This window comes from Falco biarmicus, chromosome 9 (genome assembly GCF_023638135.1).
Source record: "Falco biarmicus isolate bFalBia1 chromosome 9, bFalBia1.pri, whole genome shotgun sequence".
Classification (NCBI taxonomy): Eukaryota; Metazoa; Chordata; class Aves; order Falconiformes; family Falconidae; genus Falco; species Falco biarmicus.
The window spans coordinates 516,577-538,838 of NC_079296.1; the positions used below are offsets into that span (position 1 = coordinate 516,577).

A 22,262-nucleotide genomic window follows, 5' to 3' on the forward strand; every position below is an offset into this window, starting at 1 on the left:
GCTATGAAATAGACAGAGGGCAGCACACACTGACTGCTCCAGTAACATGCACCAGTATATATTGTGCAAGAGCTCAAGGATCCTAGTTTTAGAATACATAATATATTAGAAGTTAAGCTGTTCCAAAAGCACACGCACACAAAAGACTTCTCTGAACCTTCATAAATTCTTATGCTTTAAATTAGAAATAAAATAGTCTCTTTTTCATTAGTGATGAAAATGATAGGTCTTAGCGGTGCCTAATATTCGTTCATTGCAAATAGTACCAAGTTTCTATGTATTCCCTGCATATATTTTATTGCTGTAATTTGTGGTTCTCCCAAGCAGAATAATATTTTTACTTGACTGGTTATACCAGTACAAGTTAAAGGTCTCAGATGTATTCCTTTAAAGTGACAGTTCATTCTAGCTAGGTCCCTTTGTATCAGTACCTATTCATTGAAAAAAAGTATAAAATAGAACGTCATCCTTCTTAGTCCCAGATTCAAATAGTGGGGAGCCAAATCCCAAACCCCATACAGTGCTCTGTATTCACACTTGGGCTCAGAGCACACATTAGTAGTAAGCTACTGTCCCTTAATGCATTTACCTGCATGCTTGGTTGAGTAGATGCACCCCAGCACCAGCCTATGGAGGGTTTGCTGGCACGGCAGCCTCAGCTGGTGGCAGGCTGGCTTGCCGCAGCCTTGCCAAGAGCACCACAGGGACTCTCGGCTTCATTTCTGCTCCTCACTCAGCTCTGCAAATCTGTGAGGGTCTTCTGCACTGTTTGGTAGGTAGTGATTACTGGGCGCTTGGCGTGGCAGGGAGACAAGTGAAACAGAGGCGAGGAAGATGCTTGTGCACAGCAGAGAGATTTGCTCAGCTGGGGTTTGAGGACACCCTAACATTCACCAGAACCAGCACATTTAATGTTACCTTCTGGTCTGTGCATCTCGAGGAGGCAGCGATGACTGTCTCTGCACTGCACAGGCGTGCACACAGTCTCTCCCATCTCCCCAGCACATCTGGAGCATGAACTGGGGAAAAGGCATGAGAGTATTTCACAATTCAGCAGGGCATGATCTCCTCTGAAACATCTGGCTCTCAGCTGAGATTTGTATTGACTCTTGAGTACTGAGAGTTGGAGCAAAAGAAAAGATGATTTAAATTAAGACTCCTAAGCAATTTTCTGCAATACTTGCTTTAACGGGTAGTAGATGGGATGTGCGTGTCAGTCTACTGCAGAATCGTTTCTTTAGAGTGATTGGGAATGTGCCTCAAAGTGTAAGCTATGCCAGTACCTTTCTGTAACACATGTGAACGTATGTGCGTGTGACACGCTTGGGTTAATTATTTAAATCTTTAAATCTTGGAAGTCACCCCTCTGCATATGATTGTGCGTATGTGCACACACATACAGCACACTTGCGTTAATTACTTAAACCTAAAAATGCTAGAAGTCGCGCCTTGATTCTTTTTTTTCTGCTTTTTTGTAAAATAGCAGATGTTGTTAAAATTTAGACCAGATTGTAAAATCTTGTTCCAAAGGACCAGTTCCTGAGGAAATCTGACGACTCCTTCCCCTGCTGTTCACTTGCTCTCCAGAGTGGTTGTAGTAAAATCCCACCTCTCCAGCTACTTTGTAGGTGTTCCCCCAATCCAGAGAGGAAAAAACAAATGTGTTGTTTTGGTGTCCAGCTTTGTGGAAATCCTTTTCTGATTTTGATGGGGCATTTTACTACAGCATTCAGTTGGAGACACTTACCCTTTAAGTACTACTGAGAGAGGCAATTGATGCAAAACCCTTCCATACCATTTTCTCAATAGTTAAAAAAGAAGCGGTGTTTTACCTACCAAAGTGTTATTAAAGGAAACTCAGCCATAGCAGCCAGTGTCAGCAATATGCCTTGCAATCGAACAAGAAATATGGTAGATACTCCAAGACATGAGATAACTCCCAAGGCTTATTGCAGAGCAAAGAGCTTTTCAAAAAATGTTTTCTCTGAAGAGTATCAGATTTCACTCACTTCTCACAGCACAGACATGCCTTGGCAATCATGATTAGCCTCATTTGGGCTTGTGAAATCCATTATTTTATAGCTAGTTTCACAGCTGGCAGGATGACAAACAGTTTATTCCTCTTTGGAGAGAAATCAGACCAAAAGACACAGAGCTTTAATTCTGCGTTCCCCCACCTAAGACATTTTTTCCTTCCTGCTTATTGCTTAAGGCAAGACACCTAGTGTTTGCCTTGATGGCTCTGTCAGGCTCTTGACATCCCAGATTTATCTCATGCCTGGATGAGGACAAATCTTTAATGAACTTCAGGGGTTTGTTCCTTTTAAAGTCAGGCGAGGAGGGTTTGCGATTCATCTGGCAAGGAAGACATAAAGAGCTATGCAAATAATAATTATTCTTAATTAGCTATATTTGCCTAGTTGCCAAGTAATCTTTCCATGTGTTTGACATCTCAGGGGGAAGAAGAAGTGGGGTGGTTTTGCGGGTCCGTTTACCTGACCCGATTCCACTCCCTTACAGGGGAAGTAAGGCCCAGACTCAAACTTGCTTACAAGAGCTCTCCAGGGTTAGATTTTACCAGGCAAGGTTATTTCTCAAACAGCTGTTCTGTTGTGGGGATTTTAATGTTTCTGTTGGTCCATGTCTCCATGCCCCTTCTCTGAGCACTCCTGGGTTGACCTGGCAGCACTGGGAATCAGGTCTAAGGAAGGTTCATTCCCTGGAAAGCCACGTTTAACAGCCCTGGAGAATCAAACCCTGCTGCCAGCACCTCCTTGTGCTCCTTTATGTGCACAGAAGCCTTTCCTGATGGAGGGGAGCAGCATCTTAGTACTCATTTTGTGTCCAAATCTTTTCCAGAGGGGCACCCTGGAATTAACATTCTTGGAAAATGCTCAGCTTTTTTTTTTTTTTTGGACCTGGAGCTGTAAGTAATGCATGGTAATGCCGGTCTCCCCTATAAAAGGAGCACAAAACCCAGGTGAGGTTTAATCCACACCTCCATTGGAGGGACCAGATCTCCACATAACTCTCTCGTCCTAACCATCAGGCTGTGTTGCAAAAGGCTGGTGGGTTTTCATCGGCAGCAAGAGCCGGCTACAGAAGCAGTGCTGCAGAGGGTCAGTCCTGCCGTGCTTGCCTCCCTTTCTGGATCTGCACTTTCACTTTTCCTGTCCTGTCCATGTCCCCGTCCCCGCTCCCCCCCCGCCCCCCCCCCCCCCCGCCCCCATTATTGGACAATGATGTCCAGGTGGCTAATTCTGCTGTAATGTAATGGCAGATCACTCATCTGCTGTTGTGCTGGAAACAATGAGGCCAACTGCCAAGGGAAGTTGGGCTGAATGACTTGCAGCCATAATTGAATTTCACGCAGTACTTGTATGCTCCTTCCCCCTCTTTTTGCTAACTCATCTTGCTGCTTCTTTTTAATTGACAAATTCTAAAGGAAAATGCGGGTGTACAACAAGTTGAGGGTTGCAGTGAACTGAGAAGTTACTACTGGTTTTTGTATAAACTACTGACAACAGGGGGATGTGCTACTGGCAGTAGGGTCATAGCAGAAGTCTGCAACGGTTCATTTTTCTGCTTGTGATGGTGGTGGGTAGTGGCCAGTGCTCTGACACTTTGACTAGCATAAACAACCTTTCTATTTCAAAAATTCAGGTTGCTTTATCTCAGGAATAGTGCTCCAAACATAAAATGTCATCTACAGAAGAGATTTATACACCTGAAAAAAATTAGATATTCCTTCTGAAGATGAACTTTGAATATAACAATACTTGCTCCTTTTTTTCCCAGTGTAGTATATTTCAGGGCTTATTAGACCTTAAATGAATTATCTTTACTTGAGCAAAAAATATTTACCTCTTGGAATAATACATTTAGAAATGCAGTGCAATCACATTCAGTATCTGCTGAAGCTGACGAAGTGTCTGCTTCTTCAGAGAAGCCAGTCACTGTGACTGCCACCTGGAATAATAACAAGAAGAGAGAAGCAAAGAAAGAATAGAAATTATTCACAGAATGTTGGGAAATCTGAATGTTTGCAGAACCGTTCAGAATCATCTCACTGATGATCTCTGCTCTGCACACCACGTCAGCTCTTGCAGGGCCGGGCATGTAGTAGGACTCTTACAGTTCGACCCTGAAACTCAGAATCCCAATGTTGTGGGGTTTGTGTTCGTTCCGCGCCCCCCTTAACAAAATATTTAAAGGCATAATTTTTGTGTACTTTATTACCTAAAATTTGGAAATGAGTTCATAATGTTTAAGCTCCTAGAAAATTGGCCTTGAGAGGATAGTGCTGTGGAAAAGCATTTGTTAATTTTGGGGTTTGGCAGAAACTCTGTGTGAGGGCTTGGGCCTCTGATGCCTGTCGTTCCTTATAGAAATGTCTAACAAAAATATGGCTTCCTCCCAAAATAGCCTAGAGTTTGATCTATAATACACAAGACAATTTTGTAGATAACGGTGACTTTTTTCATCTCTCAGAAACCTCTAGTGGACAAGAAGGGTTAATGTATATTAGTGGTTTCCTGGGTCCTGATGATTCACAGTTAGACTGACAAGGATTTTAACATTAATAATCCTTAGTATTATTTCAGTGAACATCTGTTAAATTTAGTTATTATGTATTAAAAAGCAGACTAAAACCACTGACATTTTAAGGAAGCCCAAATTAATGGTTTGAAAGGTTTCACGAATTTATCAGATGAGTGGAAATCTAAGCAGAAAATAAAAATCCACTTATGAAAAATGACAGCTTTGATTTCTGAAAATCTATAGATACCATATTTAAGGATCTAATTTAGGTTGTGGTTCGTGAAAGCATTTATGGATTATTGACATTTTCAATCTCTGTACTTCACAATGAAATCAATTAGGAAGCGATAATTTTTCGACGAGCGAGGGGAAGCAAGCAGCCGACTCAGTATGAGTGATAAAGCAAGCTCCGATTTATTACGGCGCAATTATGATATTTATACATTTCCAGTTAATTATGCCTACTAGTCATATGTTGATAGGCTAAGCTCTAATGGTTACGTCTTCGTACGGCCTCCTACTTGCGGTTTCTGTGGTTAGCTTGTCTCATAGCTTGGCTCCGTGTTCTACGTGACTTCCTCAGAGTTAGTTGCAACATCTTCTGCAAGCTCAGCATCGACCTTTTCCTTATCTTCCTTGTCCATTGTCCATTCTTGCAAGCTCAGTAAATTTTTCTCTGCGGCCTAGTCTGGTTCACTCCAAACTCATGTCAAGTGCTGTGTCACACAGCCCTTCCATGGATCCGTGGCCGTTTTCTCTCATCCATTCTGCAACAATTCCCCCTTTTTCTTTTTGGACAAGGAAGGATTGGGTAACACGTTCAAATAATTTTCGGATACAAGAAAGAATACAAGGTAACAAAAGCAACAGTAAACCAATAAGCAACAATACAGATAAACCCTGTTTTAACAAGTCTCTTAACCATCCATTTATGCCCAGAGAAGCAAACCAAGAATCTATGCCTGATGAACCTTCTTTGACATGATGCATACGATTTCTTAACTCCTCTAGCTGTCGATGAATACTTTGTGAATGATCAGAGAGATTTAGGCAACACATGCCTTCAAAATCCTGACATCCATGCCCATTTGCCAAAAGCAAAAAATCTATAGCAGCTCTATTTTGCAAGATTGCGTGGCGTAAGCTATCAACATCAGTGGCAAGACCTGATAAAATGTCTGTTGTAGAATTAAATTGTTTCACTGCCCAACAAGCTAGAGTCTTTATTTTAGCCCAATTCGCAGCTGCTGCGCCACCGGGAAGAAAAAATGAAAGAGCTACAGTTCCAGCCACTGTGCCAAGATTTACATTATCATTACAATCTGGCTTTAAGTCATGAAAACTGCGTTTTGCTCTACTCTCATTCGCTTGTCTACCAAGTCACGCATGGCGGGTGCAAACATGGTTAACTTGCCAATATAACAGGGTCCTCCCACAGGACGAAATGGTATGGCAGGCCACGCCCTGTCTCCACATATTAAAAAATATCCTTCTGGTAATAATTTCGCCGTAACACTTTCCACATCAAATTCACCGGCATATTTTGAGGTGTTCCAATGGCTAGAATTCCCTGATACATTCTGATATCCTAAGTAAAATTGTATTACATTGTCACGGTGCATGATGCGTTTCCATTCATCTCCAAACATGACAGCACCTGAGCCATTGACAGGTCGAAATAGGGGGCGAACTCTGGTACAATTAAGTTTTTGACTAACATTTACTAAAGGCCCAGCGGCTGGAAAAGAGCCCCATAGGTCTAATTCTTGCTGAGGTAAATGGATTGATTCATTTAGATGGTAAATCAACTGTTGTAAAAAATACGTATTTCTAATAAGTGTACTATTCCACCAGGTACAGTTATCACCAAAGCCAAAATTCATGTCATTATACTTCCAGTCTAACCAAGCCAAATATGATTGATTTATGGCTGTATAATTTACTCCCAAAGGTTCAAAATCAGGCCAATGTATATAAGGGTAACCAATTAGACACGTTCGGAAAGGATCACTTGCTTTCTGCAGGGAAAGACAAAAATCTGTAACTCCTGATTGATTTGCCCACGTAACCCACATGTTTTGTCTAGGCTCTATACTATGTAAAGCGAAAACAACGACAATATTCAATAGGCTAATTCCCAAAAACAATGCCATCATCCACGTTTGCAATGATGTTGTATGATATGAGACTCAAAACTTTTCTTAATAATGCGGACCCAAAAGATAAATTCGTTACGTAATTCTGCCAAAAATAATTGTTCAAAAGCCTCATAAGATTGTAATGCTTTGTTGATAACTGCAAAACTAGGAGCAGGTGTTTCAGTCAAAAGGGAATGTCCACCAAAGCCAAAACGTAGAATGTTATTTTGACAGGGTGGACATACCCAGGAACATAAAGTTTTTCGTCTAAACACTCCAACTCTTTTACAATATCCACAATAAAATGTAATTTTTGAATTACAAACAATTTTACATATAGGACAAAATTTTTCTAATTGTATTGGTCCTTGCCCAAAGAGGTCTTGCAAAGTATGCAAAATACGGGTAAAATGTAATAAAGACAATCTATCAGAGGGTAATTGATATTGTATCTCCCGAGGCAGCTGCCATAAAATGGGAAGAATAATATATGTCAGCTTTTCTACAAGTCGTTTTTCTTCATCTGGTCGTGGCAGCCGAAATAATCTGTCTCGATGCTGTGTCCATTTGACAATTTTTGCACCATAGGTGGCGCTCTCGACATTGACGACGTGTATGTCCAGGACGCCCACAACGAAAGCAAATAAAGTCTTTTCGAGGTGGTTTCTTGCTTGGCCGTTCATCTGATGTTTTTAAAGGAGCGAGGGCTGCAAAAGCTTGCTGCTGAGTTTTAACTAAATTGTCTCCTACCTCTTTAAGCGTTTCGACTAACAAAGCTTGAGGTCCTACAGGCACTCGGCTCATTCTTTCTAACATAGTTTCAACAGAAGCATCTAGAGGAAGGGTAACTAAAATGCCTTTTGTATAAGTGTTACAATTTTCTAATACACACTGCCTCAATAATGGTCCCTTCATAAAATCCGCTATATCTGCGCGATTGATTGCATCAGTGACTCTGTCTACAAAAGAGGCAAAAGACTCATCCCTGCTTTGTTTAACTGACATATATGAAGGTGTAGTAGGGGTTGTTCTCACTTTTTGTAATGCTTCACGCGCCAGTTTCATAGATTCTAACAGTACATCAGGACCAGTTTGCATCTGCATTTCTATTGAGGCAAAAGGTCCAGACCCCATCAATTGTTCTACGGTTACTCCTGCTAATCGGTCACGCGACGCATGTACAGATAGTTCACAAAGCCTTTGCCAATGAGCCTGCCACAACAATTGCTGTGATTGTTTCAAAATAAGTCTCATAATATTTTTTATATCTTCCGGACACAATATTCCACTTCCCCAAATATAGTTTAACATTTGTCGGGTAGGTTCACCATGTAAACCTGAGTCATTAACTGTACTTCGCAGTTGATTTAAAATTTTCCAATCTAAAGTATGATGTTCTCCTGTCATTACTCCTGCATTATCGATAGTGTAGATCACAGGATAAGCTTGACAATTAATTTGAGTTACAGCATCAAAATCTTTCTGCTCCATTGCCTCTCGGAGTATTTTGTCCCAGTCGACCCGAACCAACTGTGAATGCGGGGGTGAGTTAACCGGTTTACTAAATGTTTTATCTTTCAACTGTCCCCTTGTTGCCTTTCCCTCGAGCTCAATGAACTCCTCCTCTAATTTAACATTTTGTGCGCCATCCAGCACCTGATCTTGCAACGGTGCCGAAGGACAAACTTCTTTCTCTGTGTGAGGAGGAGGAGGTGGTTGATTTGAGGGCTGACGAACAACAGGGACAGGAATTCCTGAAGCAGGAGGACTGAAGTAATCTCCTCCTGCTGTAAAACGCCCCGCTGTTGAGTCAGTTTTTTCGAGCCGATTAGAGGCAGCTGCAGCCATCTGTTTTTCAACTTTGTAACGTTTTAAACAGTTAATGACCTCTCTCCAAGATTTCATTAACTTTTTAGCAACTTTATCATCATCAATCACCAAATCCCATAAACAGTCCCCATAATTACGCCATTCTTCTATTTCAAACATACTTTCAGGATCTTTAAAGTAACCTTTTGCTTTGCCTAACGTAATTAGCCCAGATAAATCTTTTAAAGGGCTTACCCCCCGCTTTTCTAAAAAGCGTTGTAAAAGAGCGAGTGCTACCTCTTTTTCCATAGCGCGCTTTTTAAAGAATTCTTCCCTGATTAAGAGAATTCTTCTCCTTGATTAAGATGCAGCCTTTTTCCCCTGGGTAGCCTCTGACGGACGGCGAACCTTTCCCTTGATTAACGTGGTTCAAGCACGGATCGAGATACGATGCCAGCATCAGTCGATCTTTGCTCCCTGGTCGCTGCTACCAGTGCTTCTCCGTCCTCGCTGTCCGGTGAAGAACAGGGATTGGGGGTCCCTGTTCGGGCGCCACTTTCGACGAGCGAGGGGAAGCAAGCAGCCGACTCAGTATGAGTGATAAAGCAAGCTCCGATTTATTACGGCGCAATTATGATATTTATACATTTCCAGTTAATTATGCCTACTAGTCATATGTTGATAGGCTAAGCTCTAACGGTTACGTCTTCGTACGGCCTCCTACTTGCGGTTTCTGTGGTTAGCTTGTCTCATAGCTTGGCTCCGTGTTCTACGTGACTTCCTCAGAGTTAGTTGCAACATCTTCTGCAAGCTCAGCATCGACCTTTTCCTTATCTTCCTTGTCCATTGTCCATTCTTGCAAGCTCAGTAAATTTTTCTCTGCGGCCTAGTCTGGTTCACTCCAAACTCATGTCAAGTGCTGTGTCACACAGCCCTTCCATGGATCCGTGGCCGTTTTCTCTCATCCATTCTGCAACAATAATTTTGAGAGTGTGTTACATGAAGTTGTTCTAAGGCAAGGTACTTGTAGAGCACCTTCATTCACTGATGCCTGGGTATTATATGAAAAATGTAATTTGGAAACAGTGTAAGTGAGATTATTCATCCCTTTTATTAAATAAAGGATTAGCACTTCATTTGCTGTAAAAGGCAAGCATTTCTCCTGTGCAATAAATCAAGATTATTTTTTTTTTCCCCAGCCATATGGGGGGGAGTACAATGTGCACACACAGGTACATACAGTTAATAAGAGGGAAGTACTCTGTTCACTGCAAAAGTTAATACTGTTACAGCCTAAGTGGGTCCCACCATTATAATCATTTGAACCTAAACAAACTTTAAAACTCTGCTTGCAGAATAGTTTTGTTCTGGTGGAGAACTGCAATGGAGAGGCTCAAATTTGTGTGTGGTTCTTTCGTAACAGAAATTGGCAGCTGTGAGAAAATTAATTTGTGGCAATATAATTGATAAGAATAATGTCTTCATTCCTCTGACTGGAGTATGAAAATCTAAGTGCTTTACATTCAAATGTCAGTTTTTACCTGACTACAAAGCCAGGCAATGTTAATAGGGTCTGTTTCCCATTTAAATCCATGTGTGTCTTTGCCAGTACCACGAGTGAAGATCCCCCAGGTCAAGCAGTGGTGGGGCACCAAGTGCAATCTGCGGTGTGTTTCTTTATTGTACCTTGCTCTGAAAAGGAAGGGAAATGAGTTCTAGAAAAGTTGTCATGTTGAGTGGGGAAAAAAAAAATTAAAATGATAGTAAAGTGGGATTAGGTGGCTAAAGTGGGAAGGTAGAAATAGTATGTATTGGCAAAGTAGCCTTAGAAAACTTAGTTCTTCTATTCTCTGTGCTTGCTCCTGAGCCAAGACCCAAGAGGGCTTCCCCTGTTGCATGTTAAAGCTTTTCACATTAAAAACTCATTTTATGAGAGCTTCACTGGGGCTAATGGGGTGGGAGCCGAGTTTCTGACTTGGGGGCAGCTTGATGTGGTGGATGGGGACAGAGGCTGGTTGCTGTGTCTTCTGTAGCAAGGACAGTTGCAATGAAAGGACTGAGACCAAAGACCACTGTATTGCTGTTGGTTTTCCTTTGCTTACAGGCAAATGTCATCTGACCTTCTGCTGGCTACAGCTTGCTGCAGTGGATGTAACTGTTCCCATTATTATTAGGGCATTCAGGGTCCAGCAACCACCCACCTGCACGACAGTGTGACCCCAGGCTTTCCTAGAAGGAGCAGGTGGATGAGAGAAATGGTGGCATGTGCTTTGGTTTGCATCTGTGCTGCATGGACTAAGTGCTAGGCTTGGCAATGTGGTCTCTTTTGTCATTTTAATTATGTGTCAGGAGAAGAAAATGAAACAGAGAGGGGTACTTCTGCAGTGTTTTGAATTTTAGGTTGCCAAAAGAGCTTGTGTCATATAAATGCTGAGCTAGCTCTCTAACTGTTCTTCTGGCAAACTGTATGTGGGGGTTTGAGTGTTTTAAGAGCATTTCCATATTGTTTCTATTTTAATGGGGCTTTGAGCAACCTGGTCAAGTGGAAGGTGGCCCTGCACATAGCAGGGAGGTTCGAACCAGATGATCTTTAAGGTCCCTTCCAACCCAAACCATCCTATGATTATACAATTCTCACTCCCTGGGTTTAAATATATTTATTTTACATCTGCTGCTGCAGAGTTCAGCTTTCCTTCAACTCTATTTCCCTATCAGGATCTGTCTGTGTAGCACCTGCACTTCTAGATGGGAGAGCGCTATGGGTTTGAAAAGTGTACAGGTGTGGTCCTCTTCAGCATTGCTAGCTGAGTGCTAGGATGAGGAACCAGAGGGACGAGTGAGAAGCTGATGACCCTCCTTCAGTATCTGTGCCCCACTCTCATCATCTGTCAACTGCTGCATTTCCTCAAGGACCTTAACCACTTTCCTAAATTTTAGATGTTGAGAAGAGAAACTGCTCAGGACCTCATGTGCCTTGTTACTGTTAGCATGACTGGGAATACATCCTGCCCAACAGCAGATTTTCCTACACCCTAGAGGACAGAGTTTCTTTAGCACTGACTGCGGGGTCCTGTCGTCAATGATCTGCCACGCTGGACATGCTGGGAATCTGATGCCTCCCTCGCCTGTATATTGCCTAGTTGGCTAGACTGCTGCTTTTTGTTTTGATAACTAAAAGGAAGTCTGTTATCGATACGTGCTTTGGAGCCCTGAATTTTGAACACATCTCTTGTTTACTGTAACCTTCTTTTAGTAGAGGAACACAGAGGCTTCAGCACCCAACCATGTCTTCAAAAAAGAAGAGTGCCTTCATCTCCAAGCAAGCTCTACATGGGTACACTTTGGGGTGCCTTGCTAGGTTTGCAGCTTCCCTAACATGTTCCTGTTCAACCTAAAACCCACACATGGGGGGGGTGGGGGTGGGTGTTGGGGAGAAACGTGTAAACTGGGAGAGCTCTCTGTGTATGCTACAGGGAAGCCCTCAAGTCAGAGGTTGAGAGAGTTGTGGGTGCTTTGCTTTTCGCAAAGAAGCTTGCAGTCTAAGGATTAGAGAAAGAAAGAAAAGGCTGTAGGTCTGAGACCATCCTTGTGTGAGAAGCCCTGCCACAAGGCATCTTCAAGACTTCGTTTCATCATTAGAGGGAGCTGAATGCTGGAGTCCAGAACAACAGGGCTCAGGGCCAAACAGTGTCAGCTCAGCAAGATGGTCACCATCTTGCACCATGAGTCATCTGTCAGGACAGGGTGCAAGGCCAGTGCTGTGCCTTCTGGGGATGTTTCTCCCTAGTTGGTTCCCTAGTGCTATGACTGCTTTTCAGCTTCATCTCCCCATGCATCTGGTCAGGCTGGTTGGGGGAGGCGAGATGCAGTAGTTAGCCAAGACTGGCAAGAATTACCCTCAGCGTGGCTGAGATGCTGCCTCTTGAGCTACTAAGATTAGCCTCAAAAGCCTGTTTTCTTAGTCTTATTTTGTAATTAACTATGTGTTTAATGCTGATTCTCTGTATATTAAATCAGTTTGACCTGTGAAGGACAGGAACAGAGATGTCACTTATTCTGCTATTAAATACGTCCTGAAGAATAACCAGCTGGCAAAGTACAAGGCACAACCTTTTACTTACTTCTGTAGTTGCCTTTTGAAATCCCCCCATATTCCATTTTTTTCCAGGAGTTTTGTGCTCCTGCTGTGGGTTTGAAGCATTGCCAGGGAGAGAGCTCTCTACAGGACTCTGCCACTGCATACTTGTGTCTTAAATCGTTGAGTGCACCTCAACAACGCAGTGGTAAGAAAATGAGCAGTTAATGTTGCTCAAGTGTTAATTGTGCCAGAAATTAAGAATGTATTTTCAGAGCCCCAACCCAGCAGTACTAAGAGCATTCAATTAATGTGTTTGTGTGATTTCCCTGAATGTGTGGAAGGAATCTGCCTGATCACTTGGCTCCAGGCGTAGCACGCACAGGCTGTAGCAGCCGGTGATTGCACATTAAGCTTGGTTTTTCTTCCATCCGAAGAAATCAGAGAAAATCAGGGTATGTGGAAAGTCTTGTCTGTAAGTCCCCTCAGACTAGGCAGGTGGTCCTTTGGGCCTCTGGTGCTGTTGAAGCCAGTGGCACTGCCCTGCAAACGGAGTAGGAAATCGAGGTGAAATACCCTTGCTCTACTACAATGCATTAATAGCTGGAGCAGAAGATCTCACTGAAAGAGAAATAACTGTGTATGCTTAATTTTTCTGTACCTCCCTGTAGGGAAGGTAAGGTGCCTCCTGTGCTATAAGCAGTATTTAAATTCTGTGGACAGGCACAGGCATTGCAGAGACGTTAAATTATCTGTAATTGGGCAAAATGTTAAATATTCTTCCAATACTTTATGAAGAGAGTTTTGCAGTGAATATTTCTCTGCTATGGAGAAATAGTGTGAAATCGGGACAATGGACATTGATCGTGATTGTATATGTCTGCTCAAGGAATGTGGGTATGGTGACCGGTCATGGGTGTGGTGTCTGGTCACATAGGCACACAGCTTTGAGGAGACACCTACCCTTCTTCGTCTAACAAAGGGGCTATTTATAAAAAGGATGAGAAAAGGATGAGAGACATTCCAATGTTATCTAGAGGAAGGGAGTGCTAAGTCTCCTTGCTGGAGAAGATCAGATGGTCACAAGGACCTACAAACCTGCAAGACCAACACATTCCAGGCAAAGGACTGATAAGCTAATTAACATACGAAGCGAGAGGAAGCAGGTTTAGGTAACGAATATGTATAGGCATTAATTGAATATTCATTTGTTTTATTGTGTAAATGTGAGATGGGGCATGCACACTTGTGGAGGAGCGATCCCCCATGCACCTGCGCGCAATAAACATACCTGCTTTATAACTTTTGAGTTACAGAGTTTAATAGCGTACCTCACCTCATGGTGTACTTTTCACCTTTTGCCTGGTATGTGATGGTCTTGCAAGTCTGCAGTGTTCTTATCGGTCCGAGTGACGTGCGGAATTAGACTCTATAACTCGAAAGTTATAAAGTAGGTATGTTTATTGCGCGCAGATGCACGGGGGATCGCTCCTCCACAAGCGTGCATACCCAAAGTGACGAACCATCTCACATTTATACAATGAACAAATGAATATTCAATTAACGCCTATACATATTCGTTACCTAAACCCCGCTTCGTATGTTAATTAGCTTATCAGTCCGTTTCCTGGAATGTGGTGGTCTTGCAGGTTTGTAGGTGATTCATGTCCTTGTGACCACCCAATCTTTTCCAGCAAGGAGACTTAGCACTCCCTCCCTCTAGATAGCATTTGAATGTCTCTCATCTTTTCTTATTCTCTTTTAAATAGCCCCTTTGTTAGAGGAAGAAGGGCAGGCGTCTCCCCGTCTCCCCTTTGTTAGAGGGGCAGGCGTCTCCCCAAAACTGTAGTTGTCACCGCACCCATGACTAGTCACCATACCCACATTCCTTAAGCAGACACATACAATCACAATCCATGTCCATTATCCCCATTTCACATTATTTCTCCATATCACGAGCTAATGGATGTCCTTGTCGACCATCTGGTCCTTCTGCTTGTTTCTTTTACTCGCTCCCTCTAGATAACTTATAAACAGGCCCCTTGTCAGAGAAAGTTAGAGAAACGGACTCCTTCTTTCGCTAGCTCTTTCATTAATTATTTCTTTCAAACTATGGTTCCATGACCTGATTACTAGACCTACATTCTTTGCGTAAATATATTTACCCGTAACTGATTGTCCCCATTCCATACCATTTCTTTATATCACTATTATTAAAGTTCACGATTTCTTGGCCGGTAGCTCCGAGTTGTTTCATTCGGTTGCTCTCAGTCCTTGGCCTTGGTACAGGGCTGTACAGAAGATTCCACAGCAGCTTGTGTTGTGCAACTGCTAGTTCCACTAAAATATATTTCTTATTCGTCTATAGTTCTATGAAAATGATTTTATAAAATCAAATAAGGTTAATAAATTCTAACCATTAGCAAATCTGTAACACGGGGACCCGGCTCCTACCGCCCGGGACCCAGCCGCGGCGGGGCGGGGCAGGCGTGCTGCGACCCGTGCTCGGTGGGACCCGCTCGGCCAGGGCTGCCGCCTCCCGCCGGGCCGGCCGGGTGCACGCGGGGCCAGCCGGGAGCAGCAGGCGCGGGCGCGCCGCGGGGCACGCTGGGAAGTGGAGTTTCCCAGCGACAGGGCCCATTGTGCCGTCAGCGCTGGGGAACAAACTGTCTCCTGTGAAGCTGCAGGTGAGGTTTGGGTGGGGCACGACGGGCCAGTCAGGTGTCACCCGAGCAGCGGGCAGTGCCGGCTGTCACCCGAGCAGCGGGCGGTGCGGGCTCCAACATGGGGAGCAGGCACTGCAAGGTGGCACCGGCTTCCCCAGTGATTGAGGGAAAAGCGGAGCTGCCGGGCCCGGTGGGGCACGGCGATGGGCTGGGCCTCCAGGGAGGCAGCGCAGGCTGGGCGGTCCCTGGCTGCTGCCGCCGGTGGTGGGTGAAGCCAAGGCGGCGCAGGCGCAGGGCGGCCGTGGCGTACGGCAGCAGGCAGAGCAGGCTGGCGGCGGGCAAGGAGAAAGTGAGGGGCGGCGGGGGCCGGGGCGGGCCGCGCCGGGCCGGCGGTGCCGTGGGTCCGCCGGGTTCGGTTTGGCGGTTTTCCCTCCCCCTGACCTCCCCCACACCCTTTTTTGGGGTTTTTTGGTCTCATGTTACTTATTTCCCCGGCCGCGGCGTCGGCGGCGTATGTGAAAGTCCTGGGGAGGGGAAAGTGTCCTGGAGCGGTTCGGGCTTCCATTTTGGAATTCTGCCAATAATGGGTCCTTCTTTCCCCACCTGGAGGCCGAGGCGCGGCGCGGCACGGCACGGCGGGGGGCCGGAGGGCGGGCTGCGGGCTGGGGAAACAGGCAGTTGACCGAACTGCCTGGGGCTCGCTTGCCTGGGGGCTTCACCCTGCTGGAGCACAAACGATTCAGCTCGGAAGACCTAGCCGAACTCAAGCGAACGGCTTATCCGACTAGCTTTTCTGGGGTGAAGTGGGTGTGATTGAAAAATGAGTTGTAGGTTGCTTCTCCCCTTAGTTCACAGTGACTGCGCTGCTTGTATTAACATGGCATTTGTCTGTAAGGACTGTAATTTTCCTTCTCAAAGGCTTTCACAGAGTGGGAGGTCTTACTGTCAGGTGTTGATGTTTCACTTAACAGTCAGATTTCATTGCCCTTTACTCATTTTTCCTCAATGCTCTTAGTTAGAACCCTAAAAAACCCCACCCCAAGAAACTTCTTTTCATCTTTTAGTTGCCGGATGGAGTATCAAGTCGTTTCCCAGCAACTCTTAGCTGTGTACAAAAGTTGAACGTTTGCAGCTCTGAGCCTCTTGTCGTAAACTCATCACATTAGATCTTACTTTAGCCTTTTTTTGGGACGTGTTTTGATTTCTATTTTTCTTCCCCCCGGGGCGACAAACTCATTGAAGAGCGTTTCTCTTGTCCTTACACTTGGTCTTTTTACCCAGTGGAGTTGGGGCTGGGGGGTTGACATCATTCTCACAGAAGGCATGTTCTGTTTGGATTTCAGATTATTATTATTTTTCACAGGTGAAGGAGTATCAGCAGAAGAAGAGCCCTGGAGCAGCTGCAGAAAGTAAGGAAAACCACAAAACTAAAGGAGACGGTCGACCTGAGACTCCCCTGGGCGATGACCAGCAGCCTCCAGAGAACGTGAGTGCCTCGGTCTTTGTCCCCGCTCATTTGCTACCTCCTTGTTCTTTGGTTTTCTGAACAACGTGACTAGAGCCGGGAAATGGTTATGCGGGTGTAATAGATGACTGGCGCAGCTGCCTGTATCGCCAGCACGCGAAGCGTGCCACAATAGTTAGCAGCTACCGCTGCTGGAAGGTGCACACTAGAGTTCAGGGTACGTGCCAAAGCCGCGTCTGATCATGCGGTGCTGTCACGCAGCCCTGGGTGTGCCCAGAGCTGCTGCTTTGAGTTGCGTGCTCCTGGCCAGCTGGAGGATGCCGGTTTCTTTGGCTACCTTCGATTGACACTTTCTCTCTGTCCTTTTCTGAGCCGTTTCCCCTTTTCTTTCACCTCCTTCAGATTCTGAAGGTGCCGGTGTCGGACCTGAAGCGCTCCAATGGGGTAGCCATACCCTCATTGGACAGGAGGAAGGTGAGGCAGTGCTCGTGTCCCTCGCAGTGACTCGCTCTCCCTACTGCATGCTTCAGGTTCTGTTTGCACTGGCCTCGATTTCTTGGGTGGAGCCTTGTCCTGACATAGCCCCTGTCAGTTGCTTGAGTTTTGTTGCTGTTTTTATTATCATGGAGCTAGTTGATACCATGCGTTGCCATTGCTCGTAAAGTGCTTGCGCCCTTCTGGTTTGTGTCGAACTGAACGTGTGAAAAAGTGAACCTTGTCAAAACCTCTTCCGCGAGACAGCTGAGCTTTGAGGAAAAGGAGGAGTGTGGGGTGAGGCGATAAACTAACTGAACTGCTGAGGGCAAGTGCAGTAGGGAGAGGCAGTGTTTTCTTAGTCTGTATTTCTCCCGCTGTGCGTGTCATTGCTGTATTCCCTAGGGCCTTGCTTCTGAAGGGCATGACTCTGCTGATCTCCAGGCAAGCAGCTGCCCTGAGGAAGCTGTCTAGTTATTCCTGCCAACCCATTTTACAACAGGCGATGAAACTTGCGCAGGGGATGTACAGTCTGGCAAGTTCCAGTACTGGCTTTAAATAGGTTTAGGCAGGAAGTCGGATCCTTTGAGTCAAACGTTTACAGGCTTTAGCATCTTCATGTTGCCAGGCTTCTGAAGAGGAAACGGCAGGAACTATGCCAATAAGCAATAGAAACGTGTTCAGGCACAAACATAAACCCCCAGCCTTTTTAAAACAATTCTTTTCAGGCAGTTTATTTAAATGGAAGGCTTGATCAAATTGTGATAGAAGCTCAGGGAAGTCAAATTTGGTAGCCCAGAATTGTCTTCCGCTGTTGCTGTGGCAAAGCTCTGATTTTCATTCCACTTGCATCATTTTGGTAGCTTATTTTCCTACCATTGTTTCAGTTCAGTTGTCATAAAGTAACTCCTGTTTACTACATATCCGTGCGTCTCTTATCAATAAATGTAACTATAGTAATCACCAGGGGTACCAGTTAGATGCAGTGAAACCTGCAAGATGGAATGGAGTTCACTCTGATTTGCCTTTGTATTCCTTTTGTCCTGTTAATTCTCTTGATATTTGATGTGGAGCTTTAAGCAGTCAGCTCAAGAAAACACTCCTGGATCTCAGCGGTGTCTGCAGTCATCCTACTGAACAATATGATATTTAAGCATTGAGAAGCAAAAAATCCTGGTTTAGAACGTAAACTTTCAGCAGTGGGAAGAAAAGCTGAGTGGGATGAACGAACAGCATGTATTCATGGAAAGATGTATTCTTGATGTAGTGGAAAAGAATGGGAAATCAACCTGCATCATTGACATTAGCTTGTCGCAGAGGGAGTCTGCATCTCTCCTTACCCAGAAAAGGATGTTTTCTCTGTGTGGTACTTTGGAGTGGAAGGTGCTATAAGGAGTATTATTATGACAGTCAGTTCTTACTTAGTAGTGACTTGTTGCCTTGGGGAATAAAACTGGCTGACTTGACTGCTTTGCTTGTAGTCTACATCATATGTGAATGGAGAAAGTGCTGTTTCTTCCACAAATATTAAGGAAATGGAAGGAGGTTGTTCTCAGTGTCCCCGTCGTGTCCCGTCCCCGCCCCCCCCCCCCCCCGCCCCCTTTCTTATTTGCTACTGTTGATAACTTACTGGGACTCTGCTTTCGGCAGTGTTAGCGAGACCTAATTGAATGCACAGCTCTCGTTCATTGCTGTCTAGTGCTATGATCGGGTAGTTGTGATCAACACTGGGAGGCAGGTATCGGAGGTGTTTCCAGTTCGGGGACTGGGGATAATCTGGCTTCCGTGCAACTGCCATTCTTATTTCTGAGTCACTGTTAGGTCAAAATGAAGCCTTGGCAGAATGGATAAAATGTGTTGATGTCTCAGCTGCTTTTGTTGAAACGGTAGATTTTTGTTTTGTTTGGAGAATCTGATTATCACAGTTTGATAGGATTTATTTTGCTGTCCTTTTTAAGTACTGCTTTTTTCCTCCCCTCCTCCTCTTCTGCTCCTTCCTTTTTCTCCTGTCTGCATGTGCCATCTAAAGGTGCATTACCTACGGACAACAAATCTCCAAATACTTCACCGCTAAGATGGAAATTGGCTAGGACAGAATTACCCCTTTTCTTTGTATCTGGCTTCAGCTCTCCCATACCACCTCCTGCAGAAGTCTGCCAACACAAGTGCGGCTCCGCGTGACTTAAGGCCAGCTCTTCAGTGGAATAAAGGTCTGAGGTCTCAGTTCAAGGGAAAGACTACGTTTTTGTTTGGGGGGTTTGGTTGTTGTTTTTTTTTTTATTGGTGGTGTTTTTTAAAAAAACCCAGCATTTCTGGCGATCACCCCAATACACCAGGATTACTGCCATCAGTTGCACAGATGTGAGGATGCGAGTTTAACTGAAGCTGGTAGATGCTCAGATGTAGACATGGAGGGGTTTCAGCAGCGGTGTTGGAGAACAAATGTGGCAATCTACTGAGCGATGAAAAAGATGCCTGGCATGTAAAGTACATTAGTCAAGGCAGCTCCAGATCTCTTATTTTTAATAGCTAAGATGAACTTCCTAGTCCTCTACAGAAAGGACAGTGGAAATTCTGTTTGCGTGAATTGGGCATGTATCCTACTTTGTTGAAGTGAAAATGTGTTTCAGATGTGTGAGAGTATTTTCTCTTGGTACTGGTGCATCGCTTTTCCTCCACAGAAAGAGCAGAGCCAGGAGGCAGTGGATCAGCTGGAGAAGGTAAAGTGTGTCCTGGTTTTGGATAGGCAGAAAAATAGTATCTCTTTCTTGGCGGCATAGAGAGTATAGTGGGCTGTGGCACAGGCACGTGTGGTCTTGTCTTATGTTAGATTCAGTTTCATTGTAGCGTAGGGTTGAATAATTTGACTTCATGAGTTAGGCCTGCCTGGCAGGTAGCGTTCTTATTTTGACACAAGCGAACGTTTAAATACTCAAGTATTAGAGGAGTGTGGTGGAGGCAGGAGAATACAAGTCCTTGCCAGCAGCTTGCTTCCAAGCACTACCGTATTTATGCTAGCGGTGATTGTGCTATGCTGTTACTGCCAATCTAGGGTGGATAAATTGTGAAGGCGTTCAAATAACGCAAGGCTGAAGTACGTCTTTAAAAGGACTGCTGCAAGTACTACCAATGTATCACTGCTTTTTTAGTTTGACACAAAACAAGGGTTACCCATCTACCTTTTTGTGCTAAATAGGCATCATTTCTTTATACAGGAAAAGGAGTTGGAAAAGGAATTTTCTGAAGAGCAAGCCGCGCTGAGGGAAAAGCTACAGGTAAGGCAGAGCCTCCTTTACAGTAACACTACCTGCCTTCTGCTGTTCTCTGGATTACTGACCATTCACAGTCTTTACTCGGGAAGCCACGAGCGCGTTCCTTCAGGAAAACTGGGAGCCAGCCAGACTGTACTTAACTGCACGAGCTCTTTCCCTTTACTGAGTTAGCCTTTTGTGGCAACAGTGACGTTGCAATTACAAGCAAAGAAGTTTTGTGCTGAGCCGATTTTCCTTTCCCGAAGGTTCCTAACAAGACTATTGGAATTCTAGCTTCTGAGAAGTCTGAGTTGCAGGCGGCACTTGCACCTACTCAGCAAGCTGCACGGAAGAAATCGGGTAACTGACTGTGAGCACTCCAGCTCAAGCTGTTGGTCAAAGTGTGAATTTCAAGTCAGAGGCATGACAGTTGCTGGCAGCCAGCTCACAGCAGTGGCCGACTCCTCGGTGGGCAATACTTGGCACCATCGCTGCCTCTGTCGCCAGAGCTGCCCCCAAGTGGGAGCATGTTGATCCCATGGCAGTTGAGGTTCTTTTGTGCATCGCTAAAGCCTTGTCAGCCCTGTTCAGCCCCGGCGACTACCCCAGGCTGTTCCTTTCTGACTTTCTTCTGATCCTTTTAAAACTTAGTTCCCTTTTCGCCACCCTCCCTCCCACACAGCTATCGCGTAAAGGTAGGTTTTACCCGAGCCCTTCATTCTGAACCAAGTTTGAGTAACTTCTCCTATTAGAAAGAAAGATCCCAACCAACATATTGCCTACTCTGCAGAGGAAGTTTCGTCATCTCCCTCAAAGTGAGGATGGTAGTTACAGAGAGCTTTACTGCCCAGAGCTGCTAGTGAACCACCTGTAGAGCCGGGGGCGGAACCAGGTCTACTGACTTACAAAGCTCTGTGCTGCCTTAAGAGCCTGTAGACAAAGTAGAAAGTGCTGTTTAGCCAGTTCCAAAAAGCTCTTTGTGGTCCAGCCTCAACTCACTCTGTCCTGACTTGTTCAGGAGAAGCCGAGAGCTTTGCTGCTCGTTTATGTTCATCGCGCGAGAGGGAATTGGAGCTGGAACGTACTTTGGCCTCCGTCTCTCTGCAGCAGAAACAGGCAGAGAAGGTAAGAGTCACCTCTGCTTATGCTTCACCAGCAGCTCTGCCTTTGGCTATTTGCTTGTCAGTACACTAATGTTTGCATTCTGTAGTCCCTGCTCGGAGAAGAGGCAGAAATTAACATTCTGAATTGTTAATTAACCTTGTAAAGCCCTGTGTTCTCCATGGTCAAGGCAAACTTCATTCAGGTTTCTGTGACCACTAATCATATGGTCCAGTTGCTGTCTTCAGATCCGGCACCTTACTTCATTAGTCTTGCCAGCTCCACGCAACAGAAGCGCCACCGAGACCTTGTCTCAGGAGGGTCTCCGTCAGGCACACACTTCAGTATTGATATTCATCCAGAAGTCTGCAGAAATGACCTCGCGTTCAGTTAGTAGCATCGCGTTTGAAAAGGCTGAGCAGATTTATTCCTGGCAAATTCAGGAGGTTCTAAGCCAACCTGTCCTGAAGGATTTTGCCAAAGTTCTGATGCTTTCCACTTCAGCTGATGTGCTAAAGGTGAAATATTTTGCTGAAGTCTGCAGCTGAATCAGTCATTTCTTTTTTTCTGCAGCGTAATGAAGAGTTAATGAAGGAGCTAGAAGACCCGAAACAGGAGCTGTACAAACAAAATGTAAGTCCATTTGCTGCTTGTTACTGCAGAGTAACACTGCTCTTCCCGGGAGAGCCACAAAACATTACAAGGGGCATGCACCACAGGTGGTGACTTGGGAGGCTGGAT

General features: G+C 44.8%; 1 protein-coding gene across 1 annotated transcript; it reads left to right on the forward strand.

Annotated features, from left to right (window-relative positions):
- The first annotated feature begins 17,012 nt into the window (after nucleotides 1–17,012).
- On the forward strand, nucleotides 17,013–21,545 carry LOC130154681 (golgin subfamily A member 2-like). The gene is made up of 5 exons (XM_056350980.1): nucleotides 17,013–17,018; nucleotides 17,098–17,169; nucleotides 19,851–19,898; nucleotides 20,391–20,444; nucleotides 20,687–21,545. Exons 1-5 carry the CDS (start codon nucleotides 17,013–17,015, stop codon nucleotides 20,786–20,788), a joined length of 282 nt encoding a protein of 93 aa, XP_056206955.1. The 3' UTR covers nucleotides 20,789–21,545.
- Nucleotides 21,546–22,262: the final 717 nt, after the last annotated feature.